General features: G+C 41.8%; 1 protein-coding gene across 1 annotated transcript in view; it reads right to left on the bottom strand.

The window, feature by feature from the left end:
• Positions 1-22,701, bottom strand: part of MED12L (mediator complex subunit 12L) — a 317,602-nt gene that overhangs the window by 1,068 nt on the left and 293,833 nt on the right. Inside the window, exons 39-43 of the mRNA XM_068545632.1 lie at positions 17,705-17,794; positions 15,816-16,048; positions 14,231-14,387; positions 11,443-11,520; positions 1,670-1,751 (exon numbers count right to left, since the gene is read on the bottom strand). Coding sequence (XP_068401733.1) covers positions 1,670-1,751; positions 11,443-11,520; positions 14,231-14,387; positions 15,816-16,048; positions 17,705-17,794 — 640 coding nt within the window. The remainder of the gene's footprint in view (positions 1-1,669; positions 1,752-11,442; positions 11,521-14,230; positions 14,388-15,815; positions 16,049-17,704; positions 17,795-22,701) is intronic.

The following is a 22,701-nucleotide window of genomic DNA, read 5'->3' as shown; positions in this document are numbered from 1 at the left end:
AAACCACCCCCCCCCCAAAAAAAAAAACAAAAACAAAAACTGCATTCTGTGAGCCCTTGGAAATAGGAACCAAGAGTATGCTCCCCAGATAGCTGTTACTCCATAAACATCGTCGGTACATACCTCCAATCACTAGAAAAAAAAATTAAAACATAACATGTTGTCTCCACCTTAAAATTGCATTCTCTCTTTAGCCGTGCAAAAATGTGAACTCTGGGGGCTTCCCTGGTGGCACAGTGGTTAAGAATCCGCCTGCCAATGCAGGGGACGTGGGTTCGAGCCCCGGTCCGGGAAGATCCCACATGCCGCGGAGCGACTAAGCCCGTGCATCACAACCACTGAGCCTGCGCGCCTAGAGCCCGTGCACCGCAACGAAGAGTAGCCCCCCGCTCGCCGCAGCTAGAGAAAGCCCGCGTGCAGCAGTGAAGACCCAGTGCAGCCAAAAATAACTAAATAAATAAATTTAAAAAAAAAAAAAAAAAAAAAGTGAACTCTGGAGCTGATGAAACACAGTGAAATTTTAACCACACGTGTGTTTAACTAGACCACACCGATGGAACAGTTGTTGGAAAAGATTGACATGATTTAACTGAGGGAAATATTTTTAAAGGAAAACAACAACAGACCTTGGTTATGCCCTCGGAGAGACACAGGGTCTAAGAGAGGTGCCCCCTCTGCCCAGGAAAACACACGGGCAGCAGCCAGCCAGGAAATTAAGACTGGAGCCAAGCTGCCCCTCTCAGTCATCAACTGACCCTTTTCCCTACAATATCCCACCAGAGCCACACCACTGCCTTCAGAACTCGCTGCTCGTCGCTCTGTACCTCAGAAGCACAGAATCGAGAAATTGCTAGTCTCCCTGCTCGCTGTATGGATGAAAAACTGCATGATCCAGATAATGGTGATAGAGCCGGCAGCAGAATTTAGGTCTCCTGACTTCCAGGCCAATGTTCTTTGTATCACAGGGGCCCCGCTCCCATTCCTAAGAGAGTTGCCCATGCCGTGACTCCAGCACAGGGCGACTGGATTCACGGGAGCCGGCTGCTGGCACCGGGATGAGGTCTGATGGAATGGTTGTCGGCATGCGCCCTAGAAAGGTAGCACGCCAGCACAGCAGCAAGATGAACCGGGGAGAAACGCTGTCCTGCGATGCCGCCTGCCGCGTTATGGGTCTTGATTTCTCTTAGTCGCTATCAGGAAGGGCAGTGGGGTGCCGTGGTAAGAGCGGTCATGGCCCTAGTGACCAGGGGATAGGTCTGGTGCTGGCCTCTCCATATCTGAGTCTTGGGGGCGGGGCGGGCACCTAGCCTCCTCCATCGTACACTGGAGGGTATCAGCCCAGAGTTGCTCTCTGGGACACCTAGCTTTATAAGAAAAGCACCTGCCGTTCCGCAGGGACCCCAGCTGGAAAGAAACATTCCCAGATTCAAAGAGAAGCAACAGGAAAACATCCTCGCTGAACTCAAGGAAAAGCCTGGGGCTTTTTCCGGAAAAGAAGCATTCAAACCAACACGAACAAAATGAGAAGGGCCTGGACTAAAACGCACACGAAAACGGCACCAAGGAAGACAGTGTGCTGGCCGTTTTTGAGGAACTGCCACCCGTGTTTTGCTCACTGGCTTGTTTTTCACGTCCCGGGAGCCATCTGTTCCGGACGGAGGGTACTTACTGGAAAGCTGCTTCTGGAGCTGCCGCACCAGAGCGGCCGTCTGCTGCTGTTGCTGCGTCTGCTGCAAGCCTTGCCTGGGAAACTGCAACCCAGAGAAAGGAGGGAAATCAGCGCTCAGCACAGACGAGAGCAGGTCTGCAGCACGCTTTGAAGCCCTGCGCAGGACCACGCCCAGTGCGCGGACACGGACCTTCAGCCAAGCCTGGTGGACACCTGGGCATTACCTGAAAGTGCCCCATCCATTCCAAAACCCGTCTCCGGGTGGTGACCTAGCCTTTGCTGGGAGAGCCCTGAGGAAGGAGCCCAGCCGTGCCCAGTGGTTCACATACCCTTGTTACCTCAGCCTTCACCAGTTGGCTAGTTGGTATTACCATGTTACAAACCATTTGCATCAGCAAACTGAAAGCTGTCTGGTGGGAGGATTGGGTCAAGCACCACAGGCCTGGCCTTGGGCGAATGGAGGCAAGAGCGTGGTGAGGAGGGCAGGGGCCTGGACTCATCTGGGACTGTGCCCTCCTGCCTGACGGAGGATGAAGGTCGGGTGGGGACGAGCCCAGGGAGGCACCGAGGACCACACGTTAAGGAGGTGCTGGCTTCCAGGGTCGTACACGTGCCGGCATAATATGAGGGCCCGAGGGCCCTGGTTCTAGCCATTAAGTTGATACAAGAAATCGAGATCGTTATTCCAAAGAGGGGAAAAAGAACCTATTTGGCGGAAATAAAATTACCTTTGATTAAAATCATTCATAGTGCTGATTCACTTTTTTCCTTGACCTTCAAATTTCAGACTGTCACTCTAGTCTTCCTTTTCTTTTTTCCTTTCTGTCCCTCCCCACCTTCTTTCCCCCTGGCTTGTTACTGTCGTAGCAAAGGATGTGTTCTGATGCAAGGATATCTTAATCAGATACACACAGGAATGAATTAACTTACCTCCATAGGCCCATCCCCTACCCACCTGGGTATGGAGTGCCGCCGGCCCCCTGGCCTCCCAGCCTCTAGTGAGGGCAGGGGCACTCCCAAGATTGCAGGACAGGAGCAGAGTGAAGTCGGGAGGGAGCAGAGCAAGGTTTTGGGTTTTTTGTTTGTTTGTTTGTTTGTTTTGCCAATTTCGTTCCTACTGGGTCTGTGCTGGTGGAACGCATCTCACCCTGGGATGGCCATGGCTCCTGTCAGCGGCCCTCTCTGTTTCTTTCTTTCTTGCCCCTCTGGGATCTGGGGGTGGTAACTGCTTCCAGCCCCGGCTGTTTCATCATCCTTAGTGTCCTTTAACCCTGCCCATACCTCTATAAAGAGTCTTCTTTTACAAACTCAATTACCCAATATGAGTGCAATATCTATTTCCTACTCAGAGCTTGCCAATATGGCTGAAAATAGCCCAGGACCGTAGGTAGGGTTGCCAGATTTAGCAAATGAAAATACAGAATGTCCTTAAATGTGAATTTCAGATAAACGATAAATAATTTTTTGGTTCTAAGTACATTCCAAATATTGCATAGGACAAATACTGCATTTAGTATAAGTATGTCCCATGCAATATTTGGGACATAATTCTACTAAAGAGTTAATCATTGTTCACCTGCAACTCAAACTAATTGGGAGTCCTGTATTTTATTTGGCAATCCTAAATTAGAAGGCATTGCCGGGTTAATTCTTCTAAAACCGAGTATTTCGCATGACCACTGGCTCAACTATTTCTCTCCCACTAGACTATGGGTGACTGCAGGCTAGACTTGGGCTTATTCCCTTATGTAGCCCTAGTATCCAGCTTGCCAGGCACATAGTAGGTGCTCAATAAAAATGAGCAGAATGACTAATTCTAAAGTGCCTTCAATTTCCAAATAACAAGGAAGGTACACTTCCACCAAAGTTACTATTTTCCCTGATACAAAGCAGGAAAATAGCACTTTTCCTTTTTTTTTTTTTTTCCTATTGCCCAACTCAAGAGGAAAAAAAGAAAACAGAAACTCATCTTTCATTGATGTGGAAATGTTAGTAAAATAAGAAGTGCTTTCTCTTCTATTCAGGGGTTTCCACACTTACTTGGAAATATCACCCTATTTTTTTTTTTTAACATCTTTATTGGAGTATAATTGCTTTACAATGGTGTGTTAGTCTCTGCTTTATAACAAAGTTAATCAGCTATACATATACATATATCCCCATATCTCCTCCCTCTTGCGTCTCCCTCCCACCCCTCTAGGCGGTCACAAAGCACCGAGCTGATCTCCCTGTGCTATGAGGCTGCTTCCCACTAGCTATCTATTTTACATTTGGTAGTATATATATAAATCCATGCCACTCTCTCACTTCGTCTCAGCTTACCCTTCCCCCTCCCCATGTCCTCAAGTCCATTCTCTACGTCTGTGTTTTTATTCCTGTCCTGCCCCTAGGTTCTTCATAACCATTTTTTTCTTTCTTTTTTTTTTTTTAGATTCCATATATATGTGTTAGCATACGGTATTTGTTTTTCTATTTCTGACTTACTTCACTCTGTATGACAGACTCTGTGTCCATCCACCTCACTACAAATAACTCAATTTCGTTTCTTTTCATGGCTGAGTAATATTCCACTGTATATATGTGCCACATCTTCTTTATCCATTCATCTGTCGATGGACACTTAGGTTGCTTCCATGTCCTGGCTATTGTAAATAGAGCTGCAATGAACATCGTGGTACATGTCTCTTTTTGAATTATGGTTTTCTCAGGGTATGTGCCCAGGAGTGGGATTGCTGGGTCGTATGGTAGTTCTATTTTTAGTTTTTTAAGGAACCTCCATATTGTTCTCCATAGTGGCTGTATCAGTTTACATTCCCACCAACAGTGCAAGAGGGTTCCCTTTTCTCCACACCCTCTCCAGCATTTATTGTTTGTAGATTTTTTGATGATGGCCATTCTGACTGGTGTGAGGTGATACCTCTTTGTAGTTTTGATTTGCATTTCGCTAATGATTAGTGATGTTGAGCATTCTTTCATGGGTTTGTTGGCAATCTGTATGGAAATATCACCCTACTTATTTAACAAAACCTAATATGGTGCTAGGTACTAGGCAATGTTCTAGACATTATAGGTATACATTAGCCCATTTAATCCTGATGTGGTAAGACCTATCCTAAGTCTCTCATCTGAAGTCCTTGGGGCAGATGTGTTTTGGAATTCAGTGCCTATCTGACTTAACTATGAAACATTCATAATAAAGACACAGAACTAATCAAGGTCTACAAAGTACTCCATAATCAAACATACTAATTTCTGCAGGAAAATACACAAATATTCCGATCAGGTAAAATAAATGAAAAGAGCTTCAAGTCCATTCAGGTGAGCTTTTCCTACCAAAGGAATTCAGGACAGGTTTGCCTGTTCAGTGAAATTTCAAAGAAAATTTCCATTTTTAGAGGTGTCTGAATTTCAGAAATAAGTGTAAGGGATCATGAACCTTTACGGCTGTTATTCTCACTTTCAGATGAAGAAACTGAGGCTCTGAGGGCTTCTGTCACTTGCCCATGATCCCTGTTTTAAGTATTGGGCCTGGAATTCACATAGCTTTCTGGATTCAGAGCTCAATAACCATGATCCAGTGCTATCCTTAGTTAGAACTTTTAGCTTCCAAATATTAATTTATTTGAAAATAATCAGATTTTCTAAATGGTTGGCTGCAAAGACATCTAATCTTAATTTATCAGCTGATTAAACGTACACAGTGCATAAATATTTAACATTTATTTATTCAACAAATACTTAGCTGCCTTCTTTATGTTCATTTAAAGTCTGCTTCAAACAGAGTAATTTATAGAACAAAACACTGTAGTGATCTTCTCAGATTCCTTATTTTGAGGAGTCAAGGTGGTTACTAGGTGCCCGGGGAAGCTTGTGTGTGTGTGTGTGTGTGATGGGGAGTGGCGAGGGGAGTGATGGGTGGTCTGCTGGATGGCCTTAAGACATAATATGCCTGGGGGACCCCAAGAGTCTACTGGGGTATCTGCAAGGTCAAAACCATTTTCACAGTAATATTAAGACATTATTTACTTTTTTCACTTTCATTCTCTCGGTCGTACACAATGCAGTTTTCCAGCTGCTACACAGTGTGTGATATCACAACAAACTGAACGTCTTCCATTAACTCAGACGTCAAAGAAAGCTTCGAAAATGTAAAACAATGTCATTCTTCTAAGTTTTTATTTTGATAAATAGGCCTACTTTTCATAAAAATTTTATTTCTGTTAATATGTAATGAGTGGCTAAGGAATCATAAAACCACCGGGGGAAATTTAAAGAGTCATCCTCCTAGGTTCCTCCTAGGTTGCTCCAGCACATTTGCCCCTGAATTAGAATTTCTGGGGCCAATGTGCTGGAAATGTGTATTTTTAAATGGTTCCCCCAGCTGGTCTGATGCTTGGCTAGATTCTGGAATCATCATCCCTGTTGTTGCAGTTGAAACTTTCAATTTATCAAAACAGGTCAATAAATAGGTCAACTGAGGTTTTACTAGAGGCACGAAAAACCACAATCTGTGTATGTTGAATCTTCCCTGCTTAAGTGCGATAAATGAAGAGGGAACGACTTTTCTGGACTCTCTCCATACAGGAGATGGTCCCAGTTTCTCTCACCCCTGTACCTTTGCAGATGTTAATCCCTCCTCCTAGAACACCCTTCCTTCCCCTTAACCCTACCCTACCCACTCCTCCAACTCTTACTCCTCCTTCAAAGATCAGCTCAAGCACTCAGTGACTCCCTCAGGCATTTGAAGAGTGCATCACTGCACCCTCAGCACTGTGTAGATGCCTTTATTATGAAATATGGTATAACAGGACAATTGCCTCTCTCTCTCTCTAGGGTTCTGGGTTTTGAGCTTCTCGGAGGCAGGAGCTGTCCTGGGCTTCAGCTGCAAGCGCAAAACACAGAGCTCAGCAACGCCAGTCACACACCAGCCAAGGCGGCACAGTCACTCTCCAGCAAACCATTCTCTGCTGAACTGAAAAAGTAATTTAAAAATGTATTTGATGTATTTGGACCAGTCCCTGTTGTGACAACACATTTATTCAAGAAACACTTAACTTTTCTACTCAATCATTACTAAGGTAAAACTGCATCACTAACGAATCATTTCTATTTAAATAAATGTCACTGAATCTTTTTTGTCTCAGAATAGCTGACTTACAGGGGCTCATCCTTTCAGCAGCAGAAGCAGACACTGACTAATCACCATCAGCAGCAGCAGGGCTGATTCAGTTAGTGATGGACCTTTAGCTGCCTCAGAGCTTGTGTAGACATCTCGCCCTCCGAACTGTGTTTTCCTTTGCATATGGATAACGGGTGGGGTTTTTTCCTTCATTGCCGTGACATCCAACAAATGAGTTATCCAAATCCAGGTACTTTTCTGGATTCCGGGGACACCAAAGTGAGTAAACACTGTCCTTGCCTCCTGCCGCTGTGTCCTGACACCTGTGACCGCACTAACAGTAAGCAAAGGAACAAAGTACCAAGGCAACATTTAGTTTAAACCCGCACTGCCGATGGACAGGATCCACAGCCAGACCCGCGTTCCCCTGATGGACAGAACACAAATCTTCATCCGTATCGGCTTTAGCACAATAGACTGTAGCACTGCCCAGGCCCCTCCACTGAGGGCCTGGACAGAAGGACACGTGCTCCGGAGGCCACACTCAGAGAGACCAGCGGCTGGTGGATTTCAGAGTGTTTAGTATGCGTTCATTTGCAAGTTAACTAGCAACTTCAACTGAGCCTTTTTTTTTCTTTTTTGATCTGCACATAGTATTTAGTGGGGGGGGGGGGGGCGGGGAATCAAAAGTATCTGGCCTGTTACCACAAATCTCCCAAGAATGTCTTCCCCAACCTCCTTCCATAAATACTACTTCTCTTTTCTCTTCAAAAAAGAAAAAAAAAATTTCCAAATTCATGCAAAGGAAGGCAACCTGGCTCAATAAAGTTCTATGGACCGAATTTCTTCCATTTGAAAAGGAGAATAAGATTTTCTGGCTAATTCTGAATTCCAGAGGCATCCTGAAAAACTTCTCAATTTCTCTGACTGGAACATATGAATTCCTTGAGGAAGATTAAATGACAATTCCACCCTATCTTTGACTAAAAGTTAATGCAATTATTTAAGTAACTATTGCTGCTATTATGCAAATTTTTAAAAGTATATGTTCAATATAATATGATACTGACAGAAGGATCAGTCAATTTAAAAAACCAACTTTCTAAAGCTTTCCGTTAGCATGTTTTCCAGGTCACCCAACTAGGGCACCCTAAGTTTACGATGAAAAGATATGACAGAGCAAGATGGTGTAAACGTCATTTTCTTAAAAGCTGGAAGCAGCTTTAAAGAAAAAATCGTGACCTGCTAACATAGCTGAGTCAATTTAATCGCAACAACTCATGAGCTTTAAAAGTATTTTTTCAAGGCAAGAACCATAATTTAGACCAAAGCTAGAGATGCCAAATATAATTCTCCAGCAAGGGCACCCATTCTCTTTCCAGATGCTCTTCCTTCACAGAAGATAAGTGACTTAAGTAAGCAAATGACAACTCCAGATTTAATTTGGAAGCACGGGCTTTTCTTACACTTTCTTTTTCTTCACAGAAAAGTTCTCTCTGTGCTTTTGATGACCCCTTCTGAAAAAGCACTAGCTTCTGTTCTAAGTTAGTTTTGTCACTTAGGTACACTTTTCATAGCAGTGACCAACCTGCCTATAGGGGTGGTGATGATCTCGGTCCCACAGGGCCCAGCTGCTGCTGTCAACAAGGAAACAGACTGACAAGGGACTAGTCAAAAAGCAGTGAATCAACTGCAAATGGCTTTCGAGGTCCCCTGCATTCAACCCCCTCCTCCAAAGCTTCCCAAACTTCTCATATTCCTCTTGACCTCTGTTATGCGTTAAATTATGTCCGTCCCCCCACCCCGCCCACCGCAAAAGATATGTTGGCGTCCTAACCGTCAGTACCTCAGAAAGTGATTTTATCTGGAGACAGTCTTTACAGAGGTAGTCAACTTAAAGCGAGGTCACTAGGATTAGACCTGATGACTGGTGTGCTCATAAAAAAAGGGAAATTTGGACACAAACACATGTACAGGGAGAATGTCAGGAGAGGATGATGGGAAAGATCAGGTGATGTGTCTACGAGCTGAGGAGTGCCAAAGATTGCCAGTAAACCACCAGAAGCTAGGGGAGAGGTGTGCCTCAGGGCTCTCAGAAGAAACCAGCTCTGCCGACACCCAGATCTTGGACTTCTAGCCTCCAGAACTGTGAGACCATACATTTCTGATTGTTTAAGCCACACACTTTGTGGGACCTCGTTACGGCAGCCCTGGCAAACAAGTACAACCTCGCTAATGCTTCTACTACTTTCCACGCGACAGCTTCCGCTGATTCTAAGCCATCTGGTGGCAGGAAGCGAGCCTGGCATGTCACCGCTGTGCTCCATGACCTTGGGCAGAGGGCCAGCCTCCGCTGTACATACTGAGTAAGCACTTGCCAACTTGTGAATGTCACCAGATAGCAGGAGGGCAAGTCATGAGGAAGGCGGTGGCTGTGTTAGCACCATCCCTTCTCCCTTGAGACTGCGTGAAGGGCAGCTGTGAATGAATCAGAGCTGGCGTCTCTTCAACAGCCGGCTCACCACCCCAGTCTCCAGCAGAGAAACAAACAGGGAAGGAAGAACACTGGCCAGTAACAAAAACTGGATCTGCTGGAGATGTTTATAATAAATATATTTATAACATCTATAATAAATCTTAGTAGAACTAATGAGAAAAGGAACAGTACCTAATGATAAAAAAGAAATAATAATATTTTTGTTAATATTGCTGAGGCTTTGTGGTATTGCTCTTCTGAAGATATACAATTAGAACTTTTTTCTTATACTTCTATTTTCTTTTATTGTGAGAAGACAGAAAAAAAAAAAAGAGCAATAGAATACATATCAAAATATCCCCAGCAGCACTATTTTTGCAATTGGAAACAATCTAAATGTTCAACAGTAGGTGCGGTGGTTAAACAAGTAATAGCAGAGCAAGACAATGGACTGACTTCACAGCTGTTCAAAATGACAAACAAGTGGACTAAAAGGATATATAAATAAGTATGCTGTAATAAAAGTATGCAAAATAAAGAAGAATTATGATAATACAAAAATCCAAGATCATTGACCATCCCTATAACTTCTAATTCTGAAATTACCTGAAATCTATTACTCTAAGTGATAAATTAGCCCATCTTAAGACTTATACAACGTACAACATGCCTGCCTTTGTACACATAACTGCTGCCTAGATTATAATATATTGCTCTAAATATCAAAATAAGACACTATGCTTCTCGAGGTAGCTTTTTAAAAATTTCGGCTTAAAAGAAATAAAAATGCCATAAAAAGCCTAGTGTGCATTTTCCTATCCATTAAGATTACCGTGAATGGAGGTCTTTGTTTCTCTGGAACTACTTTCCTATGAATACACTGGGAAACAATCATGAGCCTGACCTGACTGACCCGCTCAGTCTCTGGGATGGAAGTGTCTTAAGCCAGTGAGGGAAATACAACCTACTGCATTAAAACATGTCAATACTGTCTTAGAAGTCAAAACTGAATGTGCGATATATACTCGCTATACACCAAAAATTATTAAATATTTATGAAACTATTAGAAGAGGAGAAAGATACTAAATGCTGCTGTATGAGATACGCTTAATTCTAGTGGAGCGTGGGGTCAGGGTCTCCTCTCAGTTCTGTATAAGCTGATGCTCTGCTTCCAATCGTAACGAAGAAGTTTGAAGGCAACTTCTACCCTAGTCCTGTAAATTTAACTTTGTGATAGAATCACATGTTTATTTTTTTACCCTACGCAAAATAACGATTACATTTCATGATAAGGACGTCTTAGGGGTGGTACTCACTCAACTCATGTCGCTGAGCTCCCTGCAGAGTCGGTATTTATTTTTACAGATATTTCCAATGTGTGACAAGTGATGTGACCACTACCACTGAGAGTAGGGATCAAATGCTTCTTTTTAGAAAACATTTATTTAAGGAAATAGGAAAAGAGGCAATTTAAAGACAAGTAGCAGTTAAGTAATAAAGAAGGGATATGGCACTAGCAAAAGTAAAAAGTACTGAGGCTTGGACCACGTTGATTGGTGCTATGCATATAACATTTCGAAATTTGATTTACAAAGCTACAGAAGCAAATTATAAGATTACATGAAAATTTCATGAAATTATATGAAACGAATTACATGAAAACTCTTGCAGCAAATGCTAACCGGCTAAACTCGGAGTTTCTTTTACATCAGTAAAGGTGGTATTTTAGAAAGTACCCTCATGCTTCTTTGGGATTATAGTGAAAACTCAAAGCCAAGTTAAGATGATCTTCTAAACATATCCATACTAAGTTATCATTTTAACACTGTTTAGAATAAACCTTGGTTTCTCAATATAAATATTTAGCCCACGGAACGGAAAAGTCTGAAGAAATTTAAAGAGGAAAAATTACATAACCTACTGAACCCCAAATATTTATTTATACCTTCTACGAAAACAAATATACTGACTACAACAGTAACACAACCCTACTCTGATGAAGTGCTGGGGAGAAACTGCTAGGGTATATTTACGCTTTTTCAGTTCTTAACAATCTTACGGGACATGAAAAATGCAATCTGCTTTTAAAGACCACCACCAAAAAAAAAAAAAAAAAAAAAAAAGGGGAAAAAGGAAGAAGAAACCCACATGTTTGGTTTCAGAACACCAGGCCTTACCAGAGGCTGCTGGGGCTGCATGGTTTGGAGACCGAGGGTCTGACCCTGGGGCTGCGAGGACTGCTGAGGCTGCTGCATCTGGAAAGAAAGAAAAAGAATTATACATGTGAAAGTAGGAGGTTAACGTCCGTCATTCCAGTTCCCTCCCCCCATACGCCTCTGAGCTAATTAGTCTGCTCCAACAAGGATGACACACACCTGCCTCCTCCGTCTTTGTCTTCCCAAACATCGTTCCTCCTTCAAGGGCAAGACCTACATCTGGTCCACCGGGTGCTTCCAGACTACTGCAACCCCAAGGCTCTCTTCTTTGTTAGTCACAGCGTCCACAGTGTGAACCACCCTACACTATCCAGGGACATGCTTTGGACTCACTGTCTTAATTCCTCTCATACCATTTGCCCTTCCACATATTTCATTCCACCTTACGCTATCAGGGGAGGCAAGGACTGCTCGCTAGTTATCTTTTCGTTCCCTATGGTACCCAGAGGAACTCTTGAATTTAGATTTTTTTTTTTTTTTTTTTAAAGGAAGATGTAGACGTGAGAAGTTCTGGCCTAAATTACCAGCATAAAATCATAAATTGTGTCCGTGAACGCTGGCTCAAATACATGGATCTTGGAAAACACTTCCAAGTCGCAAAAGAAACACAGACTAGACGTCCACCAGGGGGAACATCACAGAGGAGAGGAAAATATTAAGGGGTGGTTTGTCTCAATGACCTTTAAAATCTCCTCCACCCAAACGCTTCATCTTGAGGATGACAGCACCAGACTTCTTTTCGGCCTCTGCATTTTTCCAACTTGGTTTGCATACTGTCCCTCAAATTCTTTGTCTTCTTTAGGGCAAGGTAATCAATAGTTATTGCCAGAAGGCATTTTTCACTAAGGGACAAGGGTCATGGATTTGGAATCCTAGCTGAGGTCTGGGCAGGCCACTCCCAACACGAACAATGCAAGTTGGACCAGAAACACAGAGACTGCAATAGGAAGCCAATTATCCACTGGGCTCTCTGTGAACCCTTTCAGGAAAAGTCACCCCAACTTTGTAATTATTAATCTGTTCCTTTATGGAGGTAGTCAGTCACCAAAAAAGGAATAAGTATAATTTGGATGCAGAAGCAAATCATTTTTCCTTATCTCCCAGGAATGTGTTGGTAACGAAAAAATCATCAGAAGGACATACCACGTTAATTGGGATAAAAAGTACACGTTAACCAATAAGGAAGGTTTTCAAAATTTGCAGCTTTAAAAAAATGCTAGTGTAAGATAGGAAGTGGTAGATAAAAAAATAATGTAATAACTTTCCTCAGTGATCTGGAAATGAGAAATTTTAAAACAGAGAAATATAAATATCAGTCCTAAAAAATTCTGAAACATATACTTAGCACTTGGGAAAAAAATTATTTTAAGAAAATATCACTGTGAGTATTAATAGTCATAATAATGGTAATATTACCAAATGGGTGCTTCACTTGCATTTTCGTATTTAGTTTTCACTACACATTTAAGAGGTGGGCACTATAATTAGTTCCATTTTATTTATGACAAAATTAAGGATTAGAGGGTTTTTGGCCACGCTGGAGATTATATATATATGCAATGAGGGGGATTGGCCATCTATAGGCCATACTCCCCACCAAACCAATTACCATATGTTTTTCAATTTTGTGATACAGTTTTTTCCACATTTTAACAGGCAAAAACTGGGATGCAATTCATGGCATCTTATAACTGTGAAGCCCAGTTTGGCTGAAGATTTGTGGTGGCTTTGGTCTGTCGAAGTGTTGGCACTGCCAACCAGAATTTTTTGGGTCACACTGAATTCAGACCTCAAACCCACTTGAGCTAATGGTTCAAATATTTTCTTCCCACCACCAGTGTCAAGGTTGAGAACTGCAAGTTCCTTTGCTGTCCCTTTCTGCATGACAGGTTTATTTCTCATTGACCTCATACAAAGAGTATAGCCCTTGGGTACCCCAGTTCTACTAGAGTTCCCATTCTTAGTGCTGCTTTCTTTTCCTTTCTTAGAAATACATAAAAGGACAGTGCATCTCAAGTTGGATTGTTGGTAAGATTAGAGTCCACTGTCCAGACTCATCAGGCAATTTCTAACCCAACAACACAGGATACGCTTGCTAATAATAAAGGCAAATGGAACAGATAAACATAACAGCCTATATTCCCTAAACAAGGGAGGGAGAAGCCAGAATGTGTTAAGGGGAGGAGTCCTTTATCTAGGAGACTCAAATATTTATGACAAATAAGTGAAGGACAGCTCTCTGGATTCTACCAGAGACAGGATGAAATATCCCTTGGAAGTATCCTACCTACATAACTCCAACTTCACAGCCCAATCAGACTAGAGGTGTTAAACAGAACATTTTTTGGATTACAGACCCCTCTAGAAATCTGAACAAAAACTCTGGACGGCTCGACTGTTTCTAAAAAATACACATATAAGAAATTTTGAACTCAAATTGCATGGCCTCTAGTTAAACAGTGACTGAGGAAGCTGAGGCTTACACTCTTAAGACAAAGGCATCCAGCTACCCTCCTGAACCTTTGTGAAAGGGCAAGGATGGGCTGCAAAATGTACTCTTCTGTCCACGACCTGGTAGATGCAAGAGAAAGGAAGACCCCTGCCGAACTGGAACGAAATTACACCAGTTAGGTCCCAGTGTCAAATACACAAGATTCCCTGGAATTTGGCAATTAAGGTCTGAAGTGTCTGTTATTTCCTATGACCGCTGAGGACCCCACACACACTGCACTCACTCCCAGCTCCATACCTGGAGAAGCCTCTGCTGCTGTCGCACCTGTGGCTGTCTGGGCCTCACTGGGTCCTGAGACAGGGACACCGCGGGAAGGTTTGGATGCACGGAAGTCAGCACCGCATCGAGTCCTCCACCCACCAGAGGGCTCTGCTGAAGCGACTGATGGTTCAGTCTGGTCAAGAATAAAGAACTTGTTTTCAGGCCCAAGCGTACTGTCAAATGTTTATACTCAGTGCCACTGGCACATTGCACACACTCACAAAGAAAAACCATCATGTTCAATAATCACTTTGTACAATGCAAATGCAATAAAGACCAGTGGTTAAGGTAACCTGGATTCCCAGGGACACATGGTATCACAGGTATTCAGACAGCAAATGGCACACAGGTGGGATTTAAACCCAGAACTTCGGGGCTCTGAAGTTCAAGTTCTTAGGCGATATGCTATGCTGCCACTTATTAGACAAATAAGAAGCATGATGCATGTTTTCCAAATTCATTTATTTTCCCAAATGTGTTACCAACAACCTTGCCAACTTTCCAAGCAGTGATTACTTAGAGTTGACCTGCAATCTTTGACGGTAACACACGGGAGTCCAGCTGCTGTCCGCTGTAGTGCAGCAATCTGCATGAAACTGAGTTCTCCTAGACCAACGCCATCCAACAGAACTTTCTACTGTGACCGAAATGTCTCCACCTGTGCTGTCCAATAAGATAGCCACTGGCCACCAGGACCAGCTGTATCATTTCTGGGTCTCAGTGCAAAGCAAGAATGCAGGGCTCTCTGATCAAAAATCAGTAAGAATTTCGAGCGGGTGACAACAGAGCATTACAATCAACCACGCAGGTCTCCTGAACACAGCGCCCTATGTGACTGCGCAGGTCACACACCTTCGAAGCTGGCCCTGCTGGCCACACGTGGTTAATGAATACTTGAAATGTGACTAGCGCGACAGAGAACTGAGGAGCTTTAACTTAACTTTAATTAGTCTAAATTTAAATAGCCCACGTGGCTGGTAGCTGCTATAATGGACAGTGCAGTTATACACTATATACTACGTCTACAAGATCCAATTAACGCAAAAACTGAGCAAGAGTCTTTCATGATCCGGTTTTGCCAGCCATTCTTGAGGTGGAAAAGGTAGAAACTAAGATATGTAACAAAAGTGTTATGGGCACCGTGCACAACGAGTATTGCAATCACAGGCTTTGTGGCTCCGATCAACATATTCTAGTAAGGCACTGCTAAGGATAATCAACAATTTTTAATCTTAGATATTTATTGCCAAAAAAACCTTTTTAAAAGAGGAGGAAAAAAAGAACCTTGGAGCTAACATAGTGGTATCACTGAAAAATATTACACAAATGCTATGGGAGATGTGAGTCAAACAATAAGGGACTTGAACGGAATAAACAAGATGGGGCATTGCTTCTTTTGAACCACAATCTGGATGCTGCTGAAGATGAGACGACGATGAAAATTATATGCAAATATGCAAGCTCGTAGGAACAATTATAAAGCACCACGTCCTAGAAGAAGCACGGTAAAGACGAGAATTTGAGTGTCCCCCACTGCCATCATTATTTCCACATGCATCACCTCTGAGAGCCACTCAGGGGCTGCAGGTACGGCGACGCCTGCTGCTGAACGTAGCCACTCGGCGGCGGCTGCTGCATCTGTCTGAGTCTTTCCATTAGCGCCGGGTTGGAATGCGCAGCCGGATAGGCTCTGGAATTATAGGTAGGAGACAGGACCACGCTGCCAGGCTGCTGCTGAGGGGTCTGCTGCAAAGGCATCTGCGTTCCGTACATCGTATAGCCCTGGGGCATGGTCTGCAGGCAGGCACAAGGAAGGAAGTCAACGTTTTGATTTGCCCCCAGCTTTCCTATCGCTAAGATATCGAGGGCAAAAACAAAGCCAGGAGGAGCCCCCCTGAAATTCGCCGTTCTCAAAGACTCTTTCTAACTCAAAATATGAGGAAGATCACTCTGGAGGCAGAGAGAAGAGCCGGAAAGTTACAGAATGAACTGTTTGTATAATGATTCACCAGAAATTTCAATTAAAAAGCAAAATGAATCCTCCCTTGGTTAAGAGATCAGGTTTAAGCTCAGTTGCTTATTTTGAGGAAAGCAAGGGCAGGTTTCTGCACAGAAATAATCAGGCAAGCATCTCTACCTTTAGTGCACAGATGACATCAATGTTCAACAAATCCCAAGCATCATTAATGTTGTTTCCAAAATTAACCAGAAGAGTTATTCATGCTCAATGTAAGTTAAAATCATGGAGTACACTTTCCTAGTATGTAACTACACTTCCTTGGATCTAATGAACTTGTCTGTAGTAACCAACCAGTTAACAAGAACGACAACAAAAAAAACATCAATTACCTTAACCAGAGAATAAGGGTGTCATTGGTGACTATTCAATAATCTCTAGTTCTGGTTGGACTGCAGCCTGTTTCAGCACTCTACCAATAATCGTTAATATGTGAGTGGCTGATTCTCCAAATCTTGACACCCAATGTAAATGAAAAGCTTCAGGTTCTGCTGCATCACTGTCTACAATTTACAGAACAGAGTGCTGATTAAAATAGAAGAGGACTGCTCTTCAGGTCCTCAAAGTACCACATTTTAAGGTAGTTGAGTGGCTCTGACTTGGAAGACAGAGTGATGGACAAATGGCCTTCCTGCAGGCAGCGTGCAGGGATGCAGGCCGTGGGGCTCGGTGCCTGTGAAGGCCAACCTTGGCCTTCCTTTCAGTTGTGGACACAGTATGAACCGCTGGCCTAACTAGAGGTCTTGCCAAGATCCCTGGCCTCCTGATTATGAGAGGGATAGAGTACAAGGATATGGAAGCAGAAATAACAAAGCTATTAGAAAAAATAGCGCAAGATTTGCATCATATTAAGGCAAACCTATCATTTGCTGAATAACTACTGTGTATCTGGTGCTTTGCTAGTTCCACAGGTTGTCTTAAATCCCCAGAATGTTCATCTCTATTTTACAGAGAAGGAAACCAAGACTCGGAGTAACTCGCACAATGTTACACAGCTTGTAGGTTGTCAGGAATTTTGTCAAGGTCTGATGCCAAGGCCGATGATCTTCTTATTCTACCATGATTCCTCTTCGAAGCTATCTTTGAATATCATAAATTCAATCATGAATTACATCATTATACATTATAACGTAAGTACCCTGGCTGGGACTGTTCACCATTTCAATATCTACCATCATCATTAATAGAAAGGTATGAATTGACATTTCTGATTCAAGAATTTCCTAAAATGTTTTATGCCCTTTAATCAATCCCAAGACTTGTTTAATAATCACTGGTGAAACTTTTTTATTGAAATGTCAATTATAATCTATAAGCAGAAGTGACTAAGTTCTATACCCCATGAGGGAATTGATACCCTACTTACCTAGTTCCCCCCTTCAAATAAAGAGCATTAAAAATCCCAGCAGCACCTACAAAGCAAACATGGGTACCTGTGCTTGCTGCAGACCTGGATACTGGGGGAGCTGAGGGGAGGGCCGTGCTTGAGCAGCAAAGAGAGCAGCCTGGTCCCCCGGCTGGCCCTGGAAAACAAAGCCAAGGCGGCTCTTGATCATAACAGCAAGGGCATGATCCGAGCTCCTGGTTGATTACCCCCAAAACCCCTGACACCGAACCCTATGTGAGAACAACACTTGCAGATTCCAACCTGCATTGAATACTATTTCTCATCAATGTCCTATTAACAGTAGAGATTGCTGCACTTATTATTTCTTCCAAAGAAGACTACAGATGTCCCCAATGATAACACATACATAAACACAAGCCAAAATAATCAATGGTCTGCTCATCAGAGAGGCTCTGAGCCAGTGTTCCTGTACACTCCAGGGTACAAATGTCCCTCTAGAGTAAAAGGCATGAGTCTCTAAGTGTGAAATCTGAAACGACAGAGTTGCCTCATCCTGTGCCCATAAAGTAAGAGAACACGTGGTACACACAAATGGCATATACTACCTTCGTGACTTTTTAAGGATGTTTCTTCAGAGGGACCTAAAAATTGCCTATTTAGCCATGTATGCAAGGGATGAATTTGGGCTCTCTTATGACTCTAATAATCAATATAATCAATTAAAATGTATAATAAGTTAATATCAAATACAGTTCTAACCAACTACAATGTAAAAGAAAACCAATTAACATCTGTTCACCAGTCTTAATTTAATACATGTTTGGCCTGAGGAAAAATAAATATATTCCTAAGAGCAGCTGTATGTATTTTACGTTTTGGCGGCAGAAGCTATTTCACGGAAGCTTGCGGTATTAATCACAGAAGGAGGCCAAGCTTCCGACCACCCCTTGTTTTTTTCAGGACTTACTAATAACAAAGAAATGGGGTTTATTCTAGGATATTTCACCACTGTTTTATATCACAGATGTCCTCGTTTTTTTAAAGTGCTAAAATACAGTTATATTAAAAACCAATTTTAATGTTCTGGGAAAGCAGTACAGATATTTCTGGCAGGGAGAAAGGTATAAACATTTAGCTTAAGAGGGAGAACACCAACAATTATTAAGCATCTATTATGTGCCAGGGACTGGGCTTCTTGTTCTTATTCCCATTTTCTCACAGGAACTCTGCAGGGAGGGAACATCATCCCCATTTTCTTCAGGTAGGAAAAGCCAGGCTCAAAGAGCCTAGGTAGCTTAGCAAGCTCACCCGGCTAGACCTGGCAGAGCCATGAGCGCTCAGCTAAGTCTGCCTCCAAAGCCTAGGGTTTTTTCCATTATGATGAGATGCCTCCATATGTGATACCAGGGATGAAAATATTTAAAATTTCATTTGGTGCTTATTCTTTAGGGACATAGAGCCTCGTAAACTCACCCCAATAAGAAACCAAAAGGAGACTCTTTATTAAGACTTGTTAATGAGATTTTGAAATGAAACGCATACACCAGACGGTGAAGCCTTTTCTCTGATCCCCACATAAAATCACTTGAGGGCATTTAAGAAACTTTGGCCTCTCCGAAGGTGACTATCCACCCATGCATGGACCAAACACAAATTTCTGGGAGCATCTACTATGGTATCTATGTATAACAGCCTCAACAAGAATCTAACACTCCAGCATAGGGTACCATGAAGATACTCTGAGCCTTTAGCTGATTAATCTAAGTGCAATTATATCCCTATTTGCTTAAGTCTAAGAAAAATAGCCCAAACTCCCTCTAGGAGGGCTCATGCCACGGCAGTGTGGCTATCTGGAGCCTACAAGTATTGCCCCAAAGTATCCAAATGGCCCTTGATCCTCCAAACACTAAGCCAGGGAGTCATGAAATCAACCAGATCTTTACATGCCGCTCCTCGACTTGGTGATCCCTGACAGCATTGTCCAAGGTCCCTGAAACATACTGCTGTGCCTCTTGGTGGGGACACATATATGTATGTTATCATTTTTACAGAGGAAAAGAAAAAGGAATTATTTATGTGAGTTAGAATCTTGAGATCCCTAAGTAGTCTAAAACACCCACACCCTTTTTTGCCTTGGAGGGAAACAAGATGTGATGTGCGTGTGACAGAGGCATGCGGATACATAAAACAGATCTTTTTTAACTCTTTACTCTTCCTTTGCTTATTGAAGAACCTTAGGAAACAAACTATGACTTATATGTGGGGGGGATCTAGAACACTAATAAGGTAGGTATCTGAGTGCCTGGGCAACACTCTTTTATTGATAAAGAACAGTTGAGATTTTGGAAATGTAAGAAATACGAATTAAAAACCATCTACATTTTTAAAAATCACAAAATTACCATTCAAGGAAAAACACTATAACTTTGAAAAGAAAAGCAAGAAGAGAGGGGTGAAAAATTTCAAATCAGTTTTACACTCTAAAATTCACGTACTCTTCGGTGAACCATTTTTAGTCTAAAGGTAAACTGTTTATTTGTAAATAGATTATATTCCCTCCCACCGCCATTTTTTCCCCCCAACTCACTACTTAAGTACAGTAGGTAAGGGTTCTAACATTCAACACCCTCCCTGAGGAAATCACAAACACCTCACGTTGGCCAGTGCTCCCCAAGGGCTTTTATCGTCATATTTGCCCTGAATGGAAAAATATCCATCTCTTCTCCCAAACCGAAATGACCTCCTCCTGCTCTCTGGTTTTCCCAGAATAATGCCAGGAACAAATTATTTCAATTTGTAGAAATAGTTCAATCTGTTGAGTAAAGAATGAATGACCAAGAAGTTCTTTAGTAACTTGAAAGGTTTTGCAGATGCTAAACGAGGACCATAACGCGGGAATAAGTAAGAAAACTAAAAATTGAAATTTAGTAAGAGTCTTAAAATGTTAGTAGGGATGGTTTTGCTGCATTCAAGAAGGGACTATATAATGTATCATCCGAACTGGGACAGGCCAGGAGAACAGGGGCAAAGTGAGATCATGCCTGGCAAATTGTGACTTATGGTCACCTTCGTCATACATAATCTACTTATCTGTTATTTTCTGAGAACTATCTAAGCTTTATTTGATTTTTTTAAAAAAATCAGTTCCTAGCACTGTGTCTGGCATATAGTAAGGGCTCAATAAATATCCATTGAGGAAATCTTAAGATTTAATTTAGTTTATCTGTTAAACAAGAGTTCCAGAGGTAAACTGAGATTTATATTTCAGGATAAATTAGTTAACCAAGTGCTTTCCAATTGCCCCATATTTTTAAGTACCATCTTTTGTTTTGAAAACTCACTTTTTAATTTAATTTTTAGCATCTTTCATTCTAATAATTTCTCCTTTCTGCCTTCATTAATACCTGGAGAGTAGCTCAGTTGCCCCTCTTGACTTATTCTGCTTAACTGCAACAATCAGAGGCAACATTAACTTCACACTTTTGTGGGTGTAAAGGAGGCTGGTTTCTGAGGGAATATCTGTGTCTAGCCAGGAGACACATTGTATTCTGGCTCCAGCTCCCCTGGCTCAGGTACCCAACTTACATGTGCTAAGAGAGCGAGCCACAGTTAACTACAGTAGGAAGTGCTAGACATTAAGGAAATTCTGATAGCCACATGAACCCATCTCTACACTGCTACCCAGGGTAAATTCCTACATGTGGTCTCTCTCGTTTGTTTTTTATACACTTTGCTTTAGGCTTGCCTCTGGGTAGGAAGGAGAACTTTATTATATTTTCTGAAATTTCCACTTTCTAGAAACTTTTTAAAAAGCTGTGCTGTTCAATACTGACTCATCTTCCTGGTCTTTATAAGAACAATTCTCTCTCTTACTGCTTGAGTTTTAATTAGACAAGAGAAGCATCTGAGCTCAAAGAGATGTAGACTCAAAACCTCTTGCATAATTTGAAATGAATACATCCAGTAAGTTAAAAAAAATTTTGACACATCATCCTCAAAGATAATTTTCCATCTTCTGGGTCTTGTTCTCTTCATTAGTTCACTCCCTCAGTCAACTGAGAAAATGTGAGGGTCTCTTTCTAAAGGAGAATTGGTTATAACTCCAATTAGCAGACAGTAAGCATTACAATCAGCAGCATTTCAGGATCATGGATCTTCTATCCACTCAATTCACTAGTAATGATTTTTTTCAAGTCCTTATTTAGTAACTTTCCAATAATGTTTAAGGGGTTGCAAGTAGAGAGACAAGTTGTGCCTGAAAAACCACAGCCAGGTTTTGTGACTCTGTTTCTGAAAATGCTGATTTAGGAATAATAATAAAAGTCACCCAATGAAAACCAGTGGGTAATGTTTTATGAGTCAACTAGCAAAAAGGGTTTTGCCTGTGACTACTGGTTTGGAAGGTACTGAGTAATGGTGCCCAAGGTTAAACAACAAATGGCGTGAACTCCAAGTTTTGGTCATCACATTATACCGGTGTATTTTGATTGCAGACAATAGATACACAGAAAATTCTGTAACTAAAAGAGGGCCTGTTGACCAGTTATGCTTAATTGTTTTATAAAGCTTTCCATCAAATATAACTTGGTTGGCAATCGATTAACAGTAACATTAACTGCTGGAACAAACTCATTCATTTTGAAATAAACACACCTCATACAATAATGAACCTTTACAATATATTCTGTTAACATGCCCATAAAGGAGGAATATAACGTATTGATTGGTTGAGTATACATACACATTCATTAAATTCCTGATATTGGAGAATATTAAAGAAAAATAAGAGTGGTGAAAAGGACAGCAAAGATATATATACACATTTCCATTTATTTGAATGAATATATAGATCATATAACCTTTTGACTTTAAATACCTGATGAACAAAATATTTTGTCTGTTTTTTTAAAAAGTAAAATCAATGGTAGATGCAAATTGTATTCTGTTCAGATTACATTATCACCTGAACAATAAATGCCCTACAGCAAACATAAGCTATCTGAAAAATATTTTAAAATTTGATAGTTTAATTCCAGTTTTTAAAAAAACAAACACCTCGCCTGCTCTCTGTACAAGTGTCAA

This window comes from Eschrichtius robustus, chromosome 6 (assembly GCF_028021215.1).
Source record: "Eschrichtius robustus isolate mEscRob2 chromosome 6, mEscRob2.pri, whole genome shotgun sequence".
NCBI lineage: Eukaryota > Metazoa > Chordata > Mammalia > Artiodactyla > Eschrichtiidae > Eschrichtius > Eschrichtius robustus.
The sequence above is the reverse complement of the archived record's forward strand: the minus strand, read 5'-3'. Positions and strand labels throughout refer to the sequence as shown.